Source organism: Euphorbia lathyris, chromosome 1, assembly GCF_963576675.1.
Source record: "Euphorbia lathyris chromosome 1, ddEupLath1.1, whole genome shotgun sequence".
Lineage (NCBI taxonomy): Eukaryota > Viridiplantae > Streptophyta > Magnoliopsida > Malpighiales > Euphorbiaceae > Euphorbia > Euphorbia lathyris.
In genome coordinates, this window is record NC_088910.1 from 49,570,410 (window position 1) to 49,595,312 (window position 24,903).

Sequence of the window (24,903 nt, forward strand, 5' to 3'; positions counted from 1 at the left end):
CTTGCCCGAAATCTGGGTATTAAAAGGCTTGCTGTGGAGTCTGATAATATGGAGGCTATTAGTATGATCTCTAATAATCATGCTTTTTGTCTTAGTAGCCAGAACCTTATCAAAGCAATAAGAAGTCTTGGCTCCTCCTTTGAGTCCTTAGAGTTCAGCCACATCTACAGAGAACAAAATCGAATTGCGGATCGCTTGGCGGCGGCTAGGCACGAGGGGATGTTAGGTGTTTCCACCCTTTCTGATCCTCCTATCTATCTTTCTTCTCTCCTTTTAGAGGACAGAGTTGGGTTAGCTTTCCTAGGCTGATCCCAGGTTAGCTTTTGTCTCGGTGTTGGTTTGTTTTCTTTCCTGTTTCTACCAAAAAAAAAATCAATATTTTTTAGGAAAAAGTACAAAAATAAACCTTGTAGTTACACCTATTTTCGATCGCACCCTTGTGGTTTAAAAATTTACAAAATGGTACATTGAGGTTCATTCCGTTAGCAAACACATACCAAATTGACTAACGGTGTTAAAAGTCAAAGGAAAAAGAATTAATTTAGTCCTTATAGTTATTTATTTTTATAAATTAACTCATTTATTATCTAATTATCACAAACAAACCCCAAAATAAAATATAAAATTCAAATACACCATCTTCTTCATCTATTTTTTATTTTTCTTTTTCTTTATCTCTCTTGTCTCTTCCCTTCGTTACTTCCTCTCTCTAGAATCAATTGAATTTTCATCTCTTTCTAAATCGAATCCATCTCTTTTAAATGATAATACCCTCAACGAATAAGCAAAACAATGATGATATCACCAGAGCCAAGTTCACACATCAGATTAAGCTCGCAACTTTCCCCTCTCATGGATCCTTATTGAATAGCAGCTCCTTGTTTAATAATAAAAAAAAAACTGATTATTTTGTCAAGGAAGAGATCCATTGACTGGGAAAAGCATAAGTTTATTGGGTGATTATGTCGCAGCATATAATAAGCGACACCTCTGAATTTGCCGTCCCGCTCGAAGACCAGACCTCTTCCACCACGATGGTTGGTTTTAATTTAATTTTCTTTTACTTAATGTGTTTTTTCTATTTTGCTCCTTCTCCGTCCCGTGGTTGACGAAAGAAATGTCGGCCTATTACTCTCCCTATCTATTCCAAACCGACCCTCGCCATCTTCTCTCTTCATGTTCATGTAGTACGTTTTTCTCTCAATTTTGCTTTATTTATCTGATGTTTTCCCTGTGTATATGTTTTATTTTTTAAAAGTAAAAATATATGTAAAAATGTTAAACGCTACGGTTATATAAACCTAACTAAACGCTATATTTCATGCGGTTTGGAATGAAACACTAAACATGTCACACCCGACCCTAGACGACCTCAATCGGCATCGGGCGTGAAATAGAAAGATCATAATCAATACTTAGGAGTCTCCAATTTAACCACATATCATTATATTACAATTGAACTATCAAAGTTCTAACCATAATTCTAACAATAAACAGCTAACTTCCAAATTTCGCCTAAACGATCGGTAACCTTTTTTATATCATGTACTTTCTCACCTAAAAATATTTAAAAATGTGAGACAAAAATCTCAGTAAGAAACTATCAGCTATAAAAACCAACTTTACTTAACATAGCTACATATATACGTTTATAAAGGGATTTAATCAAAACCTTATAAAATATACTCAAAACTTAAGTTTATAATATAATCATCAAAACCTTATAAAACATTCTCAAAACTTAAGTTCATCGTATAGTCAAAATAGTAAACCAAAAACATATAAAATATATAATATTGTATCCATCCTCGAATTCCATCCGTGTAGATCATAACATCAATCAGAACAATATCGAGATATCTCATTTATATCTCGTTCCTTGCCTAACAGTTAGGACTACCAGCCGTGCACTCTGGCCATACCGCCATTAGGTATGGTCTTACAAATACAACTCCTACCCCAGACAATCCTAGATGGACAAAACCATTTAATCTTTCAAAATATCACAACTCACAAAATCATATTTGGACTTCAATCCAAAATAATAACTATAATAATAACCGCAACAGATTTCTCAATCCAAAAACAATTCGTAAGAAATCATCAAATTCATTTTATTCAATATATATATATATATATATATATATATATATATATATATATATATATATATATACACACACGTTGAAACCAAAAACATATATGTATATATGTAAATCAACCAAATGAAGCCTTAAATCAACATAATCAAGTAAAATCTGAAATTCACATAGAAACATAGTCAATAGCTTCATTTGAACCATAATTTCACAATAAAAAGCAAAATCATGTAAAATCTCAATTTACAAAATACCCGTATAATCCTTAAATATCAATTTTTGAAAATTCTTTGCTTATATATATATATATATATCTATATACATAAAACTCAAAATATAGTTGATAGTTACTTACCTTGGCTACTAATTGAACCGTTCAATTCTCCTCTAAATTCTGTCTAAGACATTTCATTCCAAACACTGCCGAAACTCAAAAACTCTTCTATTAGGACTTAGAACTATGTCTAAAGATGCTATGTTTTAAATTTCAAGTGATTCGAACGGTCGAATATCCGTAAATCAAAGAAACGGTGGAGAAACGGTTCGGAGAAAATAAGGAATAGAAAAAGAAAAATAAAAGAAAATAATATATATATTCATAACCGCCTACACCGCCTACTCAGATATATATATATCAAACTTGATGAATATCCTTTTTGATCCTCCAATTCTATATAATCTTTTAAAAAATTTCTAAACTTTTAATTTACATCTAAAACCATCAAATTAACTCCAAACTTTTCCTATACCACCAAATAAAAATCACACATCTAATAATTATCATATATACTAATATCAAAATATAAATTCTAGAAATTTAGTCACGGACGTGACAATTCTCCCCATCTTAAAAAATTTCGTCCTCGAAATTCACATTCTCTAATCTAAATTTTATTCCTCAAATAATCTCCAAGATCACAAAATTATTTCACATTATCAAGATTCCTCATAATCATCATAAGACCACAAATTCTAATGTTTCCTTCCATTAACTCCATCATTTATCCACATCACTGTAACAATTATTTATACATAACTCTTAGTAACTCTCAATTTCAACCTAGTTAATTCCATGACCACAATCCACAATAAAACTTCATATATCATTCATATCTTCCTAACAGACACCAAATCTCACTTTAATAAATTTAAATCACAATTGATTCCATCAATTGCATATATATCAATTATATTTCACCTATCTCCAAGTTCTACAGACTTCAAAAATATCACTTTTGAACCGCTAATATGTATGATATTATATTTTTCTTAAACTTCAAATAGTTCGAATCAATGACTTGCATCAGCATATAATCTTACTTCATCATAATAATAATACTTATATCTATAATTTTTCACTCCAATCATGATGAATATGAACTCCAAGTCATCATCATCAATCAAATATAAACCTTATATCGATAACATATTTTCTCTATGAATATCACCTTGACTTATTTATTTTCGTAAAACCTCTATAATCAAATCCTCACAATAAGAAAAATCAATATAGATCATTCTTATTCCCATCATCCTACATCTCAATAACAACTCCAAATAAATTTAAGTTTCTCATCAAACTATTTGGATAACAAATAGGATTTACTTAAATCGCAATGTGAAAGTTTTTTGAAATCTCCAAGCAATATCCTCAAACACAATAAAAACCTAAAATTTTTATAATGTAATTCAATTTCTTTATTTGACCTGTAACTACTCAATTTGATCTTTTATAATCCTCGAAACTTCAATCTCTTCTCCAAACCATAAAACCGTATACCCAAGAAAGACAGAGTACCTAAATTACGATAATCAATGTTTTTTTCCCTCCAAACTCCAAATGATATCTTTACACCCATAAAAGTCAGTAAATCTATAATATCATTCGATTTTCTTATTTTACCTATAAACACTCAATTTGATCCTTATATAAACTTAAACCATAATCACACAAACATCAACTAAAAATAATTATCAACATATATATCCTCTTATATCATATTTATCTCTTAATTTCCTACCTCACACTGTGCTTAAGATCAGCAAAATTGTCCTCAAAATTCATATCTTAATTATTTCCTCAAACATCAAATATATTCTCCCACTTTACTTCTCATTGATCACTACCATCGGTATCTCTCTAAACATCATTTATATAACTCTCCATAATTCTAAACCTCAACCCGATAAAGTTCAACAATAGATCTGTACTTTGAATTCGGATATCATTTATTCCAATTACGATTCCATAACTTATTAACCTCCTATCCTAAGCTCCAATTTATAATCAACCTCCAAAATAATTAATTGAAATCTCCGCATTTTCGGTTTCTTAATCACATATATATGAACTTCAAAACTCATCATATCATTTCAAAGTCTCTTAACCTTACTTCACATCCGAGATACGTATATTTTTCAGCTATTATTAAACTCTCAAATATCAATTCCAAGTCATACTAAGGAGAAAAATCAAACAAAAACCAAATTCTGGTTTAAAGCTAAAATGGCCAACATATGTCATTTCCAGCATAACTTTTTCATACGGAGTCCGATTAAGGCGATTCAAAAACCCCTGGAAACGTAAGACAAAAATAAAGAACTTTCATTTAGGACTCTATGAAAGATTCAGCCTATATTTGGTCTAAAAATGCATCACAAGATTCAAGTACGAATCTGATTTTCTAGTAGCACCTATATAGTTATTAACCATCAAATCTCATTCTTACCCCTCATTAGCTAATTACTCAATCCTCGAAAAATTCCAAATTATTTCTTAGCTTGCACCAAATATCCATATTCCTCAATTACTATCGATTATTTCTTAGCTATCACCAAATATTCATATTCCTCAATTACTATCAACCTTAGGTCCGAAGAATTTAACCTAGAGCTCTGATACCAAACTGTCACACCCGACCCTAGACGACCTCAATCAGCATCGGACGTGAAATAGAAAGATCATAATCAATAATTAGGAGTCTCCAATTTAACCACATATCATTATATTACAATTGAACTATCAAAGTTCTAACCATAATTCTAACAATAAACAGCTAACTTCCAAATCTCGCCTAAACGGTCGGTAACCTTTTTTTATATCCTGTACTTTCTCACCTAAAAATATTTAAAAATGTGAGACAAAAATCTCAGTAAGAAACTATCAGCTATAAAAACCAACTTTACTTAACATAGCTACATATATACGTTTATAAAGGGATTTAATCAAAACCTTATAAAATATACTCAAAACTTAAGTTTATAATATAATCATCAAAACCTTATAAAACATTCTCAAAACTTAAGTTCATCGTATAGTCAAAGTAGTAAACCAAAAACATATAAAATATAGAATATTGTATCCATCCTCGAATTCCACCCGTGTAGATCATAACATCAATCAGAACAATATCGAGATATCTCATTTATATCTCGTTCCTTGCCTAACAGTTAGGACTACCAGCCGTGCACTCTGGCCATACCGCCATTAGGTATGGTCTTACAAATACAACTCCTACCCCAGACAATCCTAGATGGACAAAACCATTTAATCTTTCAAAATATCACAACTCACAAAATCATATTTGGACTTCAATCCAAAATAATAACTATAATAATAACCGCAACAGATTTCTCAATCCAAAAACAATTCGTAAGAAATCATCAAATTCATTTTATTCAATATATATATACATTGAAACCAAAAACATATATGTATATATGTAAATCAACCAAATGAAGCCTTAAATCAACATAATCAAGTAAAATCTGAAATTCACATAGAAACATAGTCAATAGCTTCATTTGAACCATAATTTCACAATAAAAAGCAAAATCATGTAAAATCCCAATTTACAAAATACCCGTATAATCCTTAAATATCAATTTCTGAAAATTCTTTGCTTATATATATATATATATATATATATATATATACATAAAACTCAAAATATAGTTGATAGTTACTTACTTTGGCTACTAATTGAACCGTTCAATTCTCCTCTAAATTCTGTCAAAGACATTTCCTTCCAAACACTGCCGAAACTCAAAAACTCTTCGGTTAGGACTTAGAACTATGCCTAAGGATGCTATGTTTTAAATTTCAAGTAATTCAGAGAAACGGTGGAGAAACGGTTCAGAGAAAACTGATGAATTTAAAAGGAATAGAAAAAGAAAAATAAAAGAAAATAATATATATATTCGTAACCGCCTGAACCGTCTACTCAGATATATATATCTCAAAGTTGATGAATATCCTTTTTGATCCTCCAATTTTATATAATCTTTTAAAAAATTTCTAAACTTTTAATTTACATCTAAAACCATCAAATTAACTCCAAACTTTTCCTATACCACCAAATAAAAATAACACATCTAATAATTATCATATCACTAATATCAAAATATAAATTCTAGAAATTTAGTCACGGACGTGACAAAACACTCATTCGAAAAGCTGAAACAAACACCCTCAAAAGCTAATTTTCTGCTACAAAATGCAAACAAGGGGTGTCTAACCAAACACCTAAAACTCTCATTTTCAAAGATAAAAAGCAAACATGAGGTCGAAAGCAGCAACCAAACACCCCTTAATTCTTAAATTCTTAAAAGTTCATGTTTTTATTATATGCTTGATTTAATCATCTTATTACTTTTTTCTTAATTTTTGATAGGTATATGTTTAATGATCAAAGAAATTGAAATAAAAAATAAAAGATTAAGGAAGATAACTTTGTGTTTTTACTTTAAAAATATTATTTAAATTAATAAAATATAGAATTCTACTTCCAAATTAATACATATAAAAATGAAATTAGGGATGCAAACGGGATGGAGCAAGGTGGGGAATGCATTTCCCATCCACATCCTCGACTAGTCGGGGATTCCCCGTCTCCATCCCCGCGAGACACATGGGGACATATTTGTCCTCCATCCCCGTCCCGCGAGAAATTACAGTTCCTGCGGGATCCCCATTCCCATTTAAAAACACTTTTTTCTTATTCTATATTGCCGTCCTCGTGGAGAATCACCATTTATATATATATATATATTTTTTTTAAAATCAGTATATACTAAAACTAAAACTTCTAAGAAATAAGTCTATTTAATTTAAGTTTAATGTTATAAATTATAATATTTAAAATATAATTTTAATTATAATAGAAAATAATTAGGGACCCATCGGGGATTCTCCATCAGGGATTAACGGGACGGGATCGGAGATACCATTCCCCATTCCCGTCCCATCCCCGTGACGGAGGATAAAATTATCATCATCCCCGTGACGGAGGATAAAATTATCCTCATCCCTGTCCCATAGGGATTCTTATCGGTGATTCCCTATTCCCGTCGGGGTAAGTCACCGATGGGGATGGAGAATCCCCGTCCCACTTGCATCCCTAGATGACATATAAAAGCAGCTTAAATTAGCTAACATATAATAAATTGAGTCTATCTAATTCTTCATCATCATCGTTTTTATTATTATAGGCCAATTTTTTATTTATTAAAGTCTTGATCTTTATAATTTTCTTAATTAAAACTTCGATTTTTAATTTTTACATACATTGCCATTCAGTAATGGTTTAGCAAACGAACAGTTTTTATTTATTTATAAAAATACTTATAACTTTATTAGATTAAAACACAATAAGTACAACAAGAAAATAACCGTAAGGAATCAAATTTTACAAGATCTACAAAGAGACTAAAATGAATATAGAGTAAAAAATGCTATAAAAGTATAAAAAAAACACAACAACAATGAAACATATATTTCTTGTAGATCGAAATCTGCAGAAAAGTATATGCAATCCAAATTTCACCATTTAAGTCATTCCGAATATTTGGATATGAGTCATTTCTTTTGTTATAACCACATAGATTTATTGATCCACAGATAAGATAAATTGTTTCCGCTCTTGTTAAATCGGAAAAAAGTAAAATTTCACTATTTAAGTAATTCCGAACATTTGGATCAGAGTCATTTCTTTTGTTGTAACCACATAGATTTATTGATCCACAGATAAGATAAATTATTTCCGCTCTTGCTAAATCGAAAAAAAGTATAAACGACAGAATAGTAGAAAACAGATACAATTCAGACGGATAGAATAGATTTAATCTATAAAATTAGTAAGATTAAAAAATTTAATCTAGAAAAAGTAAATGATTAAAAGTTGAGTTTTTAAATCTATAAAAATCCAAAGGTTTAACTATCTGTTTAGTTAAATAAAAAGAGATAAAAGCGATCATAAGATCCAAGATCTTTCAATTTTTGTAGATAAACCCTCATTTAACTACGGAGACATGTTGAGTACACTCTACCATTTAAGAAATCAATTTTTGTAAATAAACCATCATTTAACTACCAACGTTGAGTACACTCTACAGTATAAGAAATTATTAGTGTTCATGTCAAGTGAAAAACCCATACATCTTTTAGTGTGTGGTTTGGATCCATATAGAAAGAAAATTAAAAAAGCACAGAGACTTTAAAAGATAAGTGATGTGTGCATACCAATGTATTTCTAGGTTATGCTTTCCTTAAGATGGGATGTCATTTTCTAGTGATGATAGCAAGTCTGAAATTTGAAAGAACAAAAACAGAAATCGAAATTGAAATTAGTGTAAAATAGAAAATTTAAAGAACATAAATTCGTGTAGACCACCAAATCAAAATCAAAATCAAAGATGAATTTCCTCTAGTTGATTATTAAAAGCATTACAAGATAAGCTCCAACTTTGACATCAACTATTTGACAATGAGATGACTATGAATATGAATGCTCAACATGTGATGAATAAATAAAATCCACCAACCATCAAAAAGAAAAAAAAAAACAAAAAAAAGCAAATCATATGACATAAAAAAGGCGGTCCGGTCGCACTACGCGTCCCCGCTGAACGAGGGTCCAGGGAGGGATCCCACCACAAGGGTGTACTGGAGGCAAGCCTTCCCTGCCAATTTAAACCCGTGACCTCTTGGTCACACGACAACAACGTTTACCGTTACGCCAAGGCTCGCTCTCAAATCATATGACATAATGATCACAAATGCAACAAAGAAAACAAAAACGTTAAAATCATCATTCCATTTATAACTCAATCGAATTGAACAAATATCATGACCAAACACTGCTAATGTTAACTAAAATTATGCATATTATGATGATCCTTCAGAGTTCTGTTTAAGGTGTGTTTTGATTTTATTCCATTCAGCTGCACTAAATGTAAAAGATGAAAGGTTTAATGCACCAAAAATTGAAAAATTGAAAGATCAAGGATCTCATTATGCATTTTCCCAACAATTTACAAACGCCACAATCACCAACCAATCTTCATCACCGACATAAAATATACAAACTATTGAAATGAAAATTAAAAATAAATTAAAAAAAGGGTATTGCCGAATCAGTCTATAACAGGGCTGCATAATTAGATATCAAGATGTTTTCAAACTAACTGTCATATATGCACCAATCCCAACCGTTACATTTATCGCTATTGAACTTCTTTCCTAACTGCTAGTTGCTCTTCAAGAAGCTTGGAAGGCCATGAATCTGCAGCGGTTGGATACCGCGCATGTGGTTTACTCACATTCGTGGAGGTCATGTTATATGGCTGAAGATCAGGATGAAAAGGGAGGACGATGAGTGCAGATGGTTGCTGCAATGTATTATCTGCTGCAGGGAGCACAATGGGTTCTCCCGGAATATGTGATGAAAAAACAGGCCGGTGGAATTCAGGAGGAGGCACATTAAGATCCGGCGGTGTTGTCTGCGCTACGCGGTCATCCAGCTCTTTGTGCAGCCTCTCAATCTCAGTTTCTAATGCAGCATTTTCTTCCTTCAGCTCGTTCTTCTCAGTCGTTACCTGAGCAACAAAATATCCTACTGTTATTTAATGATACATAAGGCGAACTTAGGGAATGTTTCATGTTTGTCATAGATTAATGTGCAAGAAAATAAGGGAAGGAGAACTTACATAGTTAGATTCAAATAATAGAGATTCGTTCTCTTTCTTGAGGCATTCGAGCTGTACTAGCGTATCCTTCAACAATCTAGTAGCTTCACATAATATAGAGGCCTTCCCATTATTTGGCGGAGTTATTTCTGTTGTCAAACAAAAATCTTCAAACTTAAATAATGACAGAAAACAAGCTTCCGCATAAATCTAAAATATTGGGAAAAGAAAAGTTACCAACAGCATTGGCTAGCTCAAGGAAGAGATCATTCAATTGCTCACGCTTCAACCTTTCCCTCTCAGCTTTGTGAATTCTTTTGGGAACTTTCCCTTTACTTTTACCAGGAGCGCACCTGCATCACCAGATAAATTTACATTAGACTACAAAAAAATTAAAAAATGATCCCCCAAATTCACCTACAAAACACTTCATTAATTTATTTTGGTGCGAGAGGGGAGAAAATAGCTACTCCAAAAGTTCGCCTATAACTTCTAAAGGTCCGAAATGCAGATATGCACATCAATTTCAGTGATAACTTGATGATTACAAACAGGGGTGAAATAAACACGATCCAAAAGTAACAACCATAAGCAAACTAGTAATTAGATCGCACAGGCAAGGCAAAACATCCAAACTGGCCAACAAACAGTAGCAGCAGCTTATCCTGGATAGGATCAATAAACTTCAGAAGATTTAAATTAGAGAACTAAGTGTAGCCAGTTTAGTTAGGGTCAACAAGCACAATCTCATAACCGTTACATTTTTGCATAAAATGATTGTCCTTGTGTTGCAGCTCAATGTTGGAGCAAATATTGAAGCAAAATTTTAAGCAATTTCCAAAGAAGAACATCAAATGCAATTCTTCTTTCTGAAAACACCCCAATAAACTATAGAAATACCAAAAAACTTAACATATTGACTTTCCTAGGCCATATTTTCAGATTAGATCGTTATTATTGTAAGGCAATACTGAAAATTGGTACCCCCAATTTGGGGTATCTAAGCATGGAAAGACATCTCATCAAATGCAAAATGCTGCCAAAATTAATACAAACATAAACTTAAATTCTCCAATCACTTACCTCTTTTCTGTTGCCTCTGCTGTTACATAGCCTTCATCAGCTGAAGAAGGAATGATCTCGAAACCCATGTTTGTCTCAGGAAAATCAATCTTCTGGCCAAAACACAAAATCTGCTACAAATAGGCAACGGTTACTATTATCATAATTGCATAGTTCATTTTGCAAGGAAACCGAATAGGAAAACAAAATAAGTCGCATTAGCCTTGTAAAAGTGAAAATGATAATAATAATTCCAGTTACATTTTACAATTCTTTAAGCACTTTCTCAGCAGCCAAACAAAGGTAGCACCGACGACCATAAAGCAATATAACAGTAAAGGATGAAAAACAGAAAAAAGCAGAATCTTGATTCCAAAAAGTTAGTACCTTGTAAAATCGAAGGCAAAGTTAGTTCAGAACAGAAGAAGAAGAAAAAAGTAGAAAAAAAGTGGAAAAAGAAGTATTTAAGAAGGAGAATCAGAAGAATAAGATGTAAATTAGGGTTAAGACAAGAAATTGATAAAAGGGATAGAGATGGAGGAAGAGAATGGGCGTGTGGCGGGAGAGTAGGGCGCGCAGGGAGCGCGTGGGTACAAGATGAATACGGATGCAATGGATCGAGACGCGTAAGGCGGACACGTTCTCTTGTGAGGGTTTTATGTATCTTTCCTTGTCAATGCGCATGCCGTCTGGTTTCCACACTCCCACCCATGTCACTTAACCCTATTAAAAAAATACACGATTTTTTATTTATTTATTTTTAATACGTAGCAAGGTGTCTTTTTTATTTTTTATTATTATTTATCCATTTGGTTTTTGGTTCCGGTGATTGGTCCAATTCTAGTTATTAATAATTTATTTATTTTTTTCTACCAAAAAAAAAATTATTTATTTTGAAACTTTCCAAAAAAAACTTGATTGGTCCTGAACTTTCAAAGTTTTGTTCCTAAACTTATATAAAATATTCAGTTAGCCCCTTAACTTACATAAAATGATCAATTGATCATTCAGTTGCAAAAAAGTAAGTTAAATGCATAAAATGTATTGCACGCGTTTTAGAATGTTATTACGTAATTCACACGATAGATTAAAAATAAAATTCTTACTTGCTCAATTATAAAATTTGTCTTTTCTAATTTAGAACAGATTGATCTTTTTACTTCTTTTAGGACGCGTGTAGTATATTTTTCGTATTTAACTTAATATTTTTATAACTGAGTAATTAATTGATTATATTTTATACAAATTCAGATGGCTAACTGAATATTTTATGTAAGTTCAAGAGGATATCATGATATTTTAAATGTTCAAGAGTTAAACAAGCTTTTTCGATAAATTCTCGAGACAAAATGACGTATTAAGCCTTTATTTTGGGAATAATCCGTTTGAGTTTGTTTTATATGACATTTTTTAGATGACCCCATCTTCTAATTGAAGATTTTTTTTTTTCTTCATAATTTGAACCTATATTAAGCACCTAAAACAGGCACCATAGTGGGAAGGGTACCGAAAATAGTGTCAATTACAAATTTTTACCAGTTTATCTTTTAATTATTCGTGTTTGTCTCATTATTCTAATAGTGTATTTTTTTTATATTTTATACTCATCTCATTTAATTCACCGGTATCCGCAAGTACCTTTATACGTTAACAATTAATACATAAAATAAAAAATATTATAAATTTTAAAAAATATAAATTTAATAAATCATCTATCTAAAAATTGAACAAATATCACAAATTCTAAAATTGTAAATCACTCTAATAGGAAACGGATGGTTTTGAATTTCTTTTATATGTTGATTGAAATTAATAATCAACTTTGTATATTAAGTTATATATGTTTTAACCTTAATCAATAAGAATAAAATAGTTTAGCCATATCATTCAATAGTTTTTTTGATAAAAATTGGGACGAGACAGAACAAGGGCAGGTGAGCACCCATGGCCCATGAACTGTCAAACCCTCAATATATTAATAAAAGGAAAAAATGAGTGTTTGAACAAGAAGAGAGGAAGGAGAACAAACAAAAAGAAAGGGAGAGGAGAAAAGTTCAGAGAAATCAAGAGAAACGCAATTGTGAAATATTACAAATGTCATCATTGATAAACCTGTGGCAAAAAGCAGGAACAGAATGCCACCAATTGATCACTAAAGAAGAAACTCCAAACTTAGCCAAAGCATCAGCAACTCTATTTCCTTCCCTAAAGATATGAGAAAAGAGAATGTTCATTCTAGAGCAAATACTGAGACAGTGCAACCATTCTTGTCGAATACTCCAAGGAACATCCATGGAACGATGTCTAAGCAGATTAACTACGTATATTGAGTCTGACTCAACCCAAAGTTGATGCCAATTTTTCTCCCAAGCAAGTTCAATTGCAAAAATAGCGGCTCTCAATTCAGCCATATAAGCAAAAGAAGGAGGGGTAGAAAAAGCAAAACAACCTTTGGGAAAACCTCGATAGTTGCGAAAAATACCTCCCGCTCTAGCCTCGCCATCAGTGCCAAAAGAAGAGCCGTCTACATTGACTTTAACCCAGCCCGGAGGAGGTTTAAGCCAATGGGCCGGAATAATGTTGGGAGCAGGAGGCGGCCTAGGAGAAGCCAGAAGACGGGATACGATAACAACATCTCTCCGCGAAGAGCAAAAACCTTTAGAAGAGGCAAAGGATTCACGAATCATTCGAAATAGGTTGATCTTCGAGTGCTGAATAGAAGGAGAAACATTCTTAAAGATTGCTTCATTCCGACAATGCCAGATTTCCCAGATGCAAGTGACCGCGGCAACACGCCAGATTGTCGACACCCGGGAGACAAAATGAATGCTACGAAGAATAACTAATGAATAAATGGTTAATGGACTCAGCATCCCTGCCACAAAGAGCACAACAAGAAGCAATGGAGAGTCCAAGGCGCTACAAGAGGTCGTGAGTCGGAACCTGGCCATGCAAAACCCTCCAGAAAGTAAATGAACGAGAAGGGGGAGTGTGAGCATTCCAAACAAATTTATACCAGTCCACCGATGAGGAACTAGGACCGATAACTGAATAGTATTCTTTGGCAGAGAAAGTACCCTTCGCAGAGGGTTGCCAAACGAAGAAATCAATAACATCCCTACCCCGGTGAATAGATTGAATACTATCTTGAACAACCGAAGGTAGAGTACCTAATTCAAGCCACTCCGAATTTACCAAAAAGTCATCAACAGAATTATAGCGCGAACGCTTTTCCTGAAGATCAAGACCCAATCTGTCCGCCACTGATGGAATTATCCACCGATCAGTCCAGAAATTGAGCTTAGAAGACTGGCCAATCCACCAAAAGGTCTGGTCCCAAATGGAAGAATAAACAAATTTACAAGAAGACCAAATCGAGGAAGGAGCAATGGTAGCTTTAGGCAAACCAGAGTCAGCCATAAATCTAGATTTCATCAGAGAAATAGCAAAACGGGTGCCTTGAATTAGATCCCAACACATCTTACCCAAAAGAGCCTAATTAAAGATCCTAAAGTCCTTAATGCTCAATCCTCCACCCTCCAAGCTTTTGCAACAAGTTTGCCAGCGAACCGTGATTAGCTTCCTCTGATCAATACAGCCCATCCAAAGGAAGTTACTAACACTTCTATTAAGTTTATTCAACAATCCCACCGGCCACTTATAGATCAAGAATGAATGAACCAGAGATCCAGTAATAGCAGACTTAATTAGAGTTAAACGCTCTGCAAAGTTGCAGTCTTTAGGTTTGTCAGCCTCTCCATTGGTAGGAGCCCCTTTAGAGGATTCACTCGTAACTATGTGAACTCCTGGCTTCTGTTTCCAAATCCGAGTAACAGACCTACCTCGGGGCTCAGGAGATCCCATTTTCTGCTTCTCATTTCTTTGCTTTAGTTCAACATGATCTTCACGACGAAGGTTCCTCCTACAAGCTCCAGCGGAATGACCAATGGAATGGCAAATGGAGCATAAGTCCGGAAGTCTTTCATATTCAAGGGAAATCCAATGCATTGAGGTGTCAGTATCCACTCGAAGTTTGTATTCAAATTCCTTAGAAAGCTCCACATCAATTAAGATACGAGCATAATGACCCATTTCACCTTGCACAGTATTCTTATCAAAACGAAGGGGCACCCCAATCTCTCTTGCAATGCTTGCCATGATCCGCTTATCCCAGAATTCCCAAGGAAGATTGTAGAATTGGACCCAGACCTGAGCAGAAGTGGATTTGTGAGAATCTGGATTAAATCCCGGGCTCCAAGGAATGAAGCGCATAAACCCCGGCCTAAGAGCAATGGCACCACGACTCCAAACAGATTGGAGAGTCTCATCAGATGAAAGAATGATATGGTATAAAACCTCTACTCAGAGAAATCAATTTCCAATTAGAAGAACAACCCCAGATAGTTGAAAGTTTGGCCTTCAAGTACGGCTGCTTCCGAGGCGATTCCCCTTTAGCAAGCATGATACGGTCGATAATAGAATGCTTACAAAGATTGAGCCTTTCATTTTAAATATCCTGTTGTATTTTGACAGCTTTAAAGCCGCCTTCTTCGAATATAAGAGATCGATCCACAGGAGGAGGGACATCCGGAGAAATAGCCGCAGAAGTATCAGCACCAACAAGGGTAGCCGTGTAGGACCTAGGTCCAACAGAGGGTCCGGGTCTCGAAGAAGGGCCAATCTCAACAGTACTAGATCCAGTCAAGGCATTTTTCAAGAAAGATGATCTAGAAAAAAGATAAGCAATTGAGCAATCCATCTCCATCAGATCTGTGAAAGTCTGACCTAGGCTCACAAACCCAAGAAAACAGATCAAGCCGTCCAAGCCAAAAAAATTTTAAAACGAAGATCAGCGAGAGAGGAACTAGCCAAACCCTAACAGAGCTCAAATCGTCGAAAGGGTGTCAATAATAGCACAAAATTATTTTATATTGAATTTCAATCATAAAAAAAGGGTTTTATATTGAATTTCAATCATAAGGTTATTATTATATTAAAGTTTAATTCTGTTTTAAACCCTATGAATGGCTTATGAACAAGGCCGACGTCACACCCAATGACCAGCAAAGGCGCAGACGGCAGCAGGCGCAGGGGCGATGGAGCGACAGATCCGCTCTTACAAAGCAGCGACGGAGCAGATCCGCGGCGACGATGATGCCACACACCAGGCGTCGAAGGCGCGGACGACGGTAGGCGTAGGAGCTCGGTGCCAGATCCGTGAAAACCGAAGAGAGGAAGGACCGCGGCTTGTGAAAACCAAATGACGGCGAGAGAAGAGAGCGGCACGCAGCGGAGCAGCGAGGGGAGGGAGAGCGGCGGTGAAAACCCTAGCGGAGCAACAGAGTGGCGGCGTCGTGCTTCTCACATCTTACATCTAAAAAATAATAATATTTTTTAATACACAAAGGATATATAACGAGGTAACGGGTACCGTGTACCCTGGAGGTATTCTCATACCCATCACGGGTAATGTTTTTAATCTTATACTCGTCTAATACTCTTTTATATAGGATACAAATAATCCCATTAGGATCAATACCCACAGGTACAGTACCCATTATCATCCCTACCTAAAACCTCTTATAACTCAAATCAATCTTAATAATAATAAAAAAAATCTTAATAAAATGATAACAGATTATTGTTATTAATATCTAAAATATTTAATGCTAATATAATTAATTAATAAATAATAAAAATTAAAAATTATATTTGTAAATTTAATAAAAATAATTTAAATAACTAAATAAAACTATAGTTTTTCTGAAATGTTTATATGTTTTTTTCTCAAAACTTACATGTAAGAATGTTTATTAACATTCTTTTCACTTCAAAATTATTATTGCTTTATTTAGTTATTTAATAGGTTTATGTGAGATGCTCAAGTATTTTCATATTTTTCATTTGTAACAATATTGTTCATTCTATATGCGGAGGTGTTATCATAGCTTATCTATCAGGTAAAGAGAGAAGGACTGATTAGGGGTTGTCGGGTGTGTAGAGGTGCACTGGTGGTACTGCATATGTTTTTTCGCAGATCATAGTTTCTTATTTTGTGGGACATCGTAGAAGAAGCGAGGGTTATTCTGTGGATCTTAACATCTTATGAGCGGACCTCAGGGCAAGCAATAAATGTTCACAAATCAGGTATATTTTTTAGTAAGAATGTTAAACTAGAATTGAGGGAAGAGATTTGTACATTGCTAGGGGTTTGGGCTCCGTTAAATACAGGACGATATCTTGGGTTGCCTTCCTTAATAGGGAGGTCAAATGGGGGGGGGGGGGGGGGGGGGGGTTCATTCCTAATTGATAGAATTAGGAAAAGGTTTAATTGTTGGGGGTTTAAATTTCTTTCTAGTGCGGGTAAGGATATACTGATTAAAACTGTAGCTCAGGCCTTGCCTACATTTTGTATGAGTACCTTCTTACTACCAAAGTCTATTTGTGAGAAATTACAAAAAATGATGAACCCTTTTCGGTGGGGTAAAAAGGAGGAAGGGGGATAGAAGATACATTGGTTTAGTTGGGAGAAATTGTGCAACCCTAAGAATAAGGGAAGATTGGGATACAATGAGTTGCAAATGTTCAATATATCTTTGTTGGGTAAGCAGGGTTGGAAATTAATATCAATTCCACACTCCCTAATAGTAGGATGTTCAAAGCTAAATATTTTCCTAATGGGAACTTTCTTACTTCAAATTTGGGCACTAATCCCAGTTTTATTTGGAGAGGGATGTGGAAAGCTATAAGGGTCTTGAAGTTGGGACTTAGATGGAAGGTAGGGAATGGAGAAACAATTCGAGTATGGACGAATCATTGGGTGGAGGGGGGGGGGGAGATCAGTTTTTGATAGGTTAAGATTTAATGAAATTTTGATTTCAACTCGTAACATACCGGATAAGTTAATTTGGCAGTTTACGAAGAATGGGTTATACTCAACTAAGTCTAGTTATAAGTAATTGGAGGAGCAAAAATGGGGTAGTCTGTTAAAAGTGGAGTGGGATAGATTATGGAGACTTAGGATTCTGCCTCGTATTCGGTTATTCTTGTGGAAGTTGTGTTCTAAGTGCCTGCCTCTAAGATCTTTGCTTAGATCTAGGCATTTACTAATTCCTAATAACTATATTATTTGTAAAACATATGTGGAATATAGTTGGCATCTATTCTATGCTTGTCCATATGTTGTTAGATGTTGGTAGGAGGCTGGATTGCAGGTGCCGGAGGGTGATTTTGAAGGTATGGTTGCATGTCTGTCGGTTATGTGTGAGTCCCAAGAGGATGAATGTCTGATTCGAGCGGCTTGTGTTTTATACACAGTTTGGCAGCATTGTAATGATGTACTATAAAGAATAGAACGAGATCGACAGATGTTGGGTGCATGTATGTTTTTTTGCTTCGTTTTGGATTGGCAGAGAGTGAGGGAAGAGATAGTCAGGGGCATTCAAATCAACCAGTCGGGGCAAGAGGAGGGGTTGTCTGAACAAGGGGCACTAGGATGTCAACTAGCCGAAGCAGATATGCATGGGTCTACTGGTTTGAAGCAGTAAAATATGTTGCAGTAGGGAACTACCGCGTTACAGCAGCAACTCACGTTGCAGTAGAAAGGGCTGATATTTGAGACCAACGCAACGGGTTCGTAGCGGTGAAGAATGACTGAACCGAGCCAAGGTGGAAACCGTCAGACTCTCCAGTGCCAGCCACCATGTATTGTTGATGTACAGTAGAGAGGAGCGGTCCACACTACATCGCCAAATAGTCCCCAGGAATCTGCTGGTTTACAATAGCAATGTTCGTTGCAGTAGGGGCTTCAAAGTGGTAAGGAGGAGGGGTTAGTCGTGGTGCAACATCAGTATGGGATTAGGTGGATTCATCCAGAGGAAGGGTGACTGAAGTGTAATATTGATAGAGCCACATTTGAGGTACATAATAACAGTGGTTGGGGAGCCAAAGTTCGGGATGAGAATGGTACGTTTATAACGGGTGTAATGGGGTCGGTTGAAGGAGTCCAAGAAGCGAGAATGATCAAATCATATGCTTTAAACTGACGCTAAATTGGTAGCTGATGGAATTAACTCTAACATGGGAGAAATTTCAGTGTTTAGGGATTTAATTGAAGAATGTACAACTAATAATTGATAAAGCTTTTAAAGTGGGTTTTGTCCCTTGTCTAGCGAATGAAGCATCTCACCTAGTAGATAGAAACGTTCTTTCCTATACTAGCAGATTTAGTTTTTATGTTTTGAGTGAGTGGCTTGAATCTATAATCGTTGAGTACACCTCTTTAATATAAGAGCTTTTTTTGTTTCAGAAAAAAAAACAAAAGAAATTTATTAACTTACGTTTAAAATCCTAATAATGCCAAAAAAAATAGGTATGGGCAAAGACACAACGACACCAACAAGCACGTGATTCATCGTATTGGCGATCCTTTTAACAGAAGTGACAGACTTATTCCTTCATTTTGTGGATTAGTTCCAACATCAAGATCGGTGGAGAACTCAAGTCAATGCCCTTACCAACTCCTTATCGACCTTCAAATATTGGAACACCTAGAGAGAATGAGCTGACAAGAACTATTAATGGAGCCAAATTCAGAGAGGAATTTCGATCACCACATTAGAGAAGTTGTGCTCAGTGGTAAATAATAGTGCCTGATTAAGTCCTAACGCCTCTGTCAGTCTTAGAGGAAGGAGTCCCAATCTTGGAATCTAAAAAACTCAGACAAATATCTTGTCATGATTATGGAGAATACCATCCAAACCGATAGGATTGCTAGAAATATGACAGATTGTACAATATTTAGCTTCAAAGAATTCATCATCGGAGCTATCCATCTATCTTGCCATCAAATTGTGGACACTCTGGAAGACAACATTGTAACCTTAGTGAATTGTTGTAAGAAATCGCCAAGGAGTCCCTGTCTTGGAATCTAAAAAACTTAGACTAAGATCTCGTCATAATTATAGAGAATACCATCCAAACCCATATAATTGCTAGAAATATGACAGGCTCCATCAATATTTAGCTTCAAGGAATTCATCATCTGAGCTACCTATCTATATTGCCATCAAATTGTGGACACTCTAGAAGACAACATCGTAGCCTTATCGAATTGTTCCAAGAAATCGCCAAGGAGTCCTTGTCTCGGAATCTCAAAAACTCAAACAAATATCTCACCATGATTACGGAGAATACCATCCAAACCGATAGAATTGCTAGAAATATGGCAGACTGCATCAATATTTAGCTTCAAAGAATTCATCATCGGAGCTACCCATCTATCTTGCCATCAAATTACGGACACTCAGGAAGACAACATCATAGCCTTAGTGAATTGTTGCAAGAAATTGCCGCTTAGTTTAGCAGTAGTGGATGTAGGAAGAAAGAAACCTTTCCAATAACAGGTATTACGCTGGCACTAAATTTCCCACAACCCTTTACAAAGTATTTGACATTCTTTAATAGCATGCAACATCATGAAACCCACAAACAAATCAATGAAGAGATCAATGCCTGGGATATAATAATCCAGCCCCAAACCATGCCATAATCGAGTGACGTAGTCGTAATCCATGAATAGATACATTGCGTTTTCACCAATCCCCTTATATAAACCACATATATTATCATTCATAAATGCCTCTGTTATGCAGCACATCCTTAATCAATATGAAACCTCGACAGATCCGCTAAACTAATAAAATTAACCCGAGGCGGAACAACTAAGGACCAAAAAAATTTCCAGAGTAGCAGTTGGTCCTGCAAATTCGACCCTCGAAATTGATCCCCAAGCCATATGATATCTCGATCGAACGAAATAGAGACCTCTTTTGTCATAGTGTTAGATTAATTGATCATTTACCGCACCGGTTCCAATGTAAATGGAAAGGATAGAACACACACCCTCCTTGCAAACCAAGGAACGAATAAGAGGTTCATTCCATTCCATCAAATCTAGCAATAAAAGATTCGAAACTGTCATTTCTTCATTGTTTGAATTTTTTGAATGGGTTATGACACAAAATTTATTTCTTTATTAAAATGAGAATGTTCGATCAACAAAATAATAACTCTATATCTCTAAAAAAATAACTTTATATATATATATATATATATATATATATATATATATATATATATATCTTATTTAATGGAGTAAAACCTCGTTTCTTCGACAACAATATTGATTTGAATAACGTTAAAGAAAAAGTATGTTTTGTGAAATAGAAAGAATAATTTAAAGAGAAAAATACAAAAGTAAGCCTTGTGGTTTGGATAATTTTTAAACGTAGACTATGTGGTTTAAAAATTTGCAAATTGGTACCTTGAGGTTGATTCTGTTAGCAAACATGGTCCAAATACACTAACAGTGTTAAAAAAGATGAGGCGGTAGTCAAAGTCAAAAAATCTGAAGGGTAGTTTTACCATTTCATTTATTTATATTTTATAATTTATTATATTTTAAAAATATTAAAACTTATCCAATTGCCAAGAGACACCTCACCTCCCCTCTTTGTTTCACATCTCTCCTTCACAAGTCCCTTCTTCGTCTTCAACCTTGTCCTACAATGGTGAAATTTTTTCTGTAAGGAGCAGCAACATGTTATCGGTAATAAAAAATAATGGAGATTGCTGGAGTTTTGTCTCTTCCCGAGATCTAGCACAGGAAAAAAAACTCAGATTTTTTTTCACCCAAAGAAATTTTTGGATTTTTGGAAAAAACTTTGACGGAACCGATTTGTAGAGCTTTTGCTCCTGCTCCTTTTCTTCTTCAGTCTCCATCCAAAATCAATAGATGCCACTAACTCTTTCAAATAAAAAACTTTCCTGCTTCTTTTTCTGTTTCAAAAGTTCATATTGCTTCTAATCTCTTCTTTATTAGCAATCGCAAAAAGCATACGTGGCAACTCTATACCTTCGTCAATGTTTGCAATGGCTGAGTCCAATCCTTGAGCACAGATTTCAAGTGCTTGAGTTTCCCAACCAACTTCTGCATACCATTACCCTCTACACTAATATTCCAAGCGGAACGGACCAAACTAGCCTTTAACAACCTGAAATTGAAAGTTTTTCATGATATTAGGAGACATCAGCTGAATACAAAGCAAAAGTGGAGAGTGATCAGACCAATTCTATTTAGATGTTCTACAGAAGTCTATGCGAGAGAAAGGATACAGATGAAGTGATTGAGGGACGTTTACGATTTTAAAAAGATAATAAATTATTAAATATACAATAAATGAAAGGAAAAAATTACCCTTCAGACTTTTGGACTTTGACTGCCACATCAACTTTTTTAACACCGTTAGTGTATTTGGACCCTGTTTGCTAACGGAATCAACCTCAATGTACCAATTTATAAATTTTTAAACCACATAGTCCACAAGGTTTATTTTTGTACTTTTTCCTAAAATAAATATTGATGAATTATGTAAATTTTTAATGGTCAGATGATTCCTTTTTTCTTCATATCCAGTTACTTCCTCAAAAAATAAAGGAGTGTCGATGGCCCATAGGGGGGGAGGTTCTGTGATGCCTAAGTCAGTATCTTCTCATAAAACGATAAATCAAATAGGCTATTATGAATGTAAGTAACATAGTTGAGGTTCTCTTAACCATTACTCATATAATCCATCTTGTCGTCTAGTTTATCGTTATTTCTAGATTAATTTAGAATGTTTTTAATTCTTTATTATAATTTTCAAAATATAATTTGTTATTTTTTTTATTTTAATGATTAAGTATGTTTTCGTGTGCTTTCAGGTGTTTTCATAAAATTCTCGTGGAAAGCAGCCAAAAGTCGGGAGAATCGGATCAAAGATTTGATAGCCGACAACTCTCTTGGGTAAGATTAGCAGTGATCTGGCGAGATTATTATCAATCTCATCAAGATTATTTAATTACAACAAAGCTTGTTTTTAACCCAACAATCTCGGTAAGATGGGCAACATCTCAACGACATTGCTGTAGAAGTATAGGTTGATTCCTTCTCCATTGCACACGTTTTGAGCTCCAAAGTCGTCAAAGATAGGAGAACACCCTTTTTAAATCACATTTTGACAAATTAAGGGGTTTTAATTTTGAGGTCATTTATGTGTTGTTTGATAAGGAGAGAGAAAATGAATATTTAGAGAGAGGAAGCTCCGAAAATAATGATTTTGGAAAAAAAAAAATTGGTTCCATAGTAAATGTGGTACTAAACAACTTTAATTCTTAAAATTTTCCATTTCGAGATCGTTTATGGTCATTTTTATAGTGTCAAACTAAACGATAACGAAGTCTTCATTTGGACAAATTTTTTACAAATACCAATTTGTTAAAAAGTGAAATTGGTTTTTTTTCGGCTTTACCCTATCTTATAAAATGACATATTAGCATTTATAATTCTAAATATGATCATGCTCCTTCCGTTTAGCATTTATAATTCTAAATATGATCATGCTCCTTTTGTTTTGGTTATTGAGTTTCTGATTAACTAGACAATTAGTTGAAAACATCGAATTCGTTTGAGAATGCAACAACTGTATTTGAAATTATCTTTTTTTTTTCTTTTACAGTTTGAGAAGATTTTTTTTTTGTCATTTAGTTCTAGATAAGCTGTAAACTAAATCAATAACATCTTAAAATATACAACCACACATGGCGGGAGAGAAATTGGACTGATTATCTCATCCCGAGGACTACGGCAAGGTGACCCACTGTCTCTGTTTCTCTTTCTTATTGTAGCTGAAAGTCTATCAGTTTTACTAGCAGCTCAAGAGAGAGTAGAGTGTATTCACGGATGTCAAATTGAGAGGACGATCCCATAAGTTTCCCATATTTTCTTTGTTGATGACTGCATGCTATTCTTCAGGGCAAATTATGCTGAGGCGGCAACGGTTCAGGCATGTCTGCTATCTTATGAGCAGGCGTCTGGTCAGCAAGTTAATTTTCAGAAGTTAGTCGTTCTTTTCAGCAAAAATACTACATCAGAATTACATGATCAGGTGACTGGAGTCTTGGGTGTGCAAAAAGTGAGTGACCATGGAATCTATCTTGGAGCACCGATGGCGGTGGGAAGAAGCAAGAGGCATACATTCAGATATCTTAAAGACAGAATCTGATCTCGGATTGAAAACTGGAAAGAAAACTTCATATCACATGCTAGGAAAGAAGTACTTATTAAAGTTGTCATCCAATATATCACAACGTTCATAATGAGCGTATTTTTCATGCCAGATCAATTCTTCTCGGAGATTAACAATATGACTAACAAGTTCTGGTGGAAAAATTCAAGCAATATTAGTAGAGGCATCTTTTGGATTAGCTGGAAGCTGATGTGTACATCAAAAACTATGGGTGGTATGGGGTTTCGTGATCTTAGGGGCTTCAATCTGGCACTTCTAGCTAAACAGGGATGACAAATTCTTCAATACATGTCTTCAGTAGTGGCTCGCGTCCTCAAGGCGACGTACTATCCATCTACTCAATTTTTGTTAGCAGAAGTGGGGATATCCCGTCTTATATATGGCAGAGCATTATTCATGGAAGGGATCTCCTAGTACAGGGGCTTAGGAAAAAATTGGGAATGGAGCAGCAACGGCAATCTAGAGTGACCCGTGGCTCCCTGGTCCTATTAACCCGTTCCCGGAAAGCATGGCAGATATGACTATGGGAGATGGTTCTGTTCAATATTTTCTAGACGACGAGGGACGGTGGAAGATGGAGTTATTGGCTATGGTTTTTAATGCACGTGATCTTCGGTTAAGTCGCTCAATTCCGAGGCGGGATTTGACGC

At 34.7% G+C, this 24,903-nt stretch overlaps 1 protein-coding gene across 2 annotated transcripts; it reads right to left on the reverse strand.

The window, feature by feature from the left end:
* Positions 1-9,362: 9,362 nt before the first annotated feature.
* On the reverse strand, positions 9,363-11,757 carry LOC136232099 (transcription factor bHLH47). Of its 2 annotated transcripts, none has more exons than XM_066021143.1 (5): positions 11,514-11,757; positions 11,148-11,260; positions 10,302-10,417; positions 10,086-10,213; positions 9,363-9,974 (listed from the first exon to the last, which is right to left on the reverse strand). In XM_066021143.1, the coding sequence occupies exons 2-5, from the start codon at positions 11,213-11,215 to the stop codon at positions 9,603-9,605; spliced, it is 684 nt and encodes a 227-aa protein (XP_065877215.1). In that variant the 5' UTR covers positions 11,216-11,260; positions 11,514-11,757; the 3' UTR covers positions 9,363-9,602. The 2 variants fall into 2 exon arrangements, with proteins under 2 accessions (XP_065877215.1, XP_065877210.1); XM_066021138.1 differs by having other exon boundaries at positions 11,148-11,257; positions 11,514-11,755.
* Positions 11,758-24,903: the final 13,146 nt, after the last annotated feature.

Coding starts and splice junctions, on each gene's coding strand:
- LOC136232099 (XM_066021143.1), bottom strand. CDS start 11,215: ATGGGTTTCGAGATCATTCCTTCTTCAGCTGATGAAGGCTATGTAACA. Junction 10,214..10,301: donor TGAGCTAGCCAATGCTGTTG/GTAACTTTTCTT, acceptor GTTTGACAACAG/AAATAACTCCGCCAAATAAT. Junction 9,975..10,085: donor TATTATTTGAATCTAACTAT/GTAAGTTCTCCT, acceptor TTTGTTGCTCAG/GTAACGACTGAGAAGAACGA.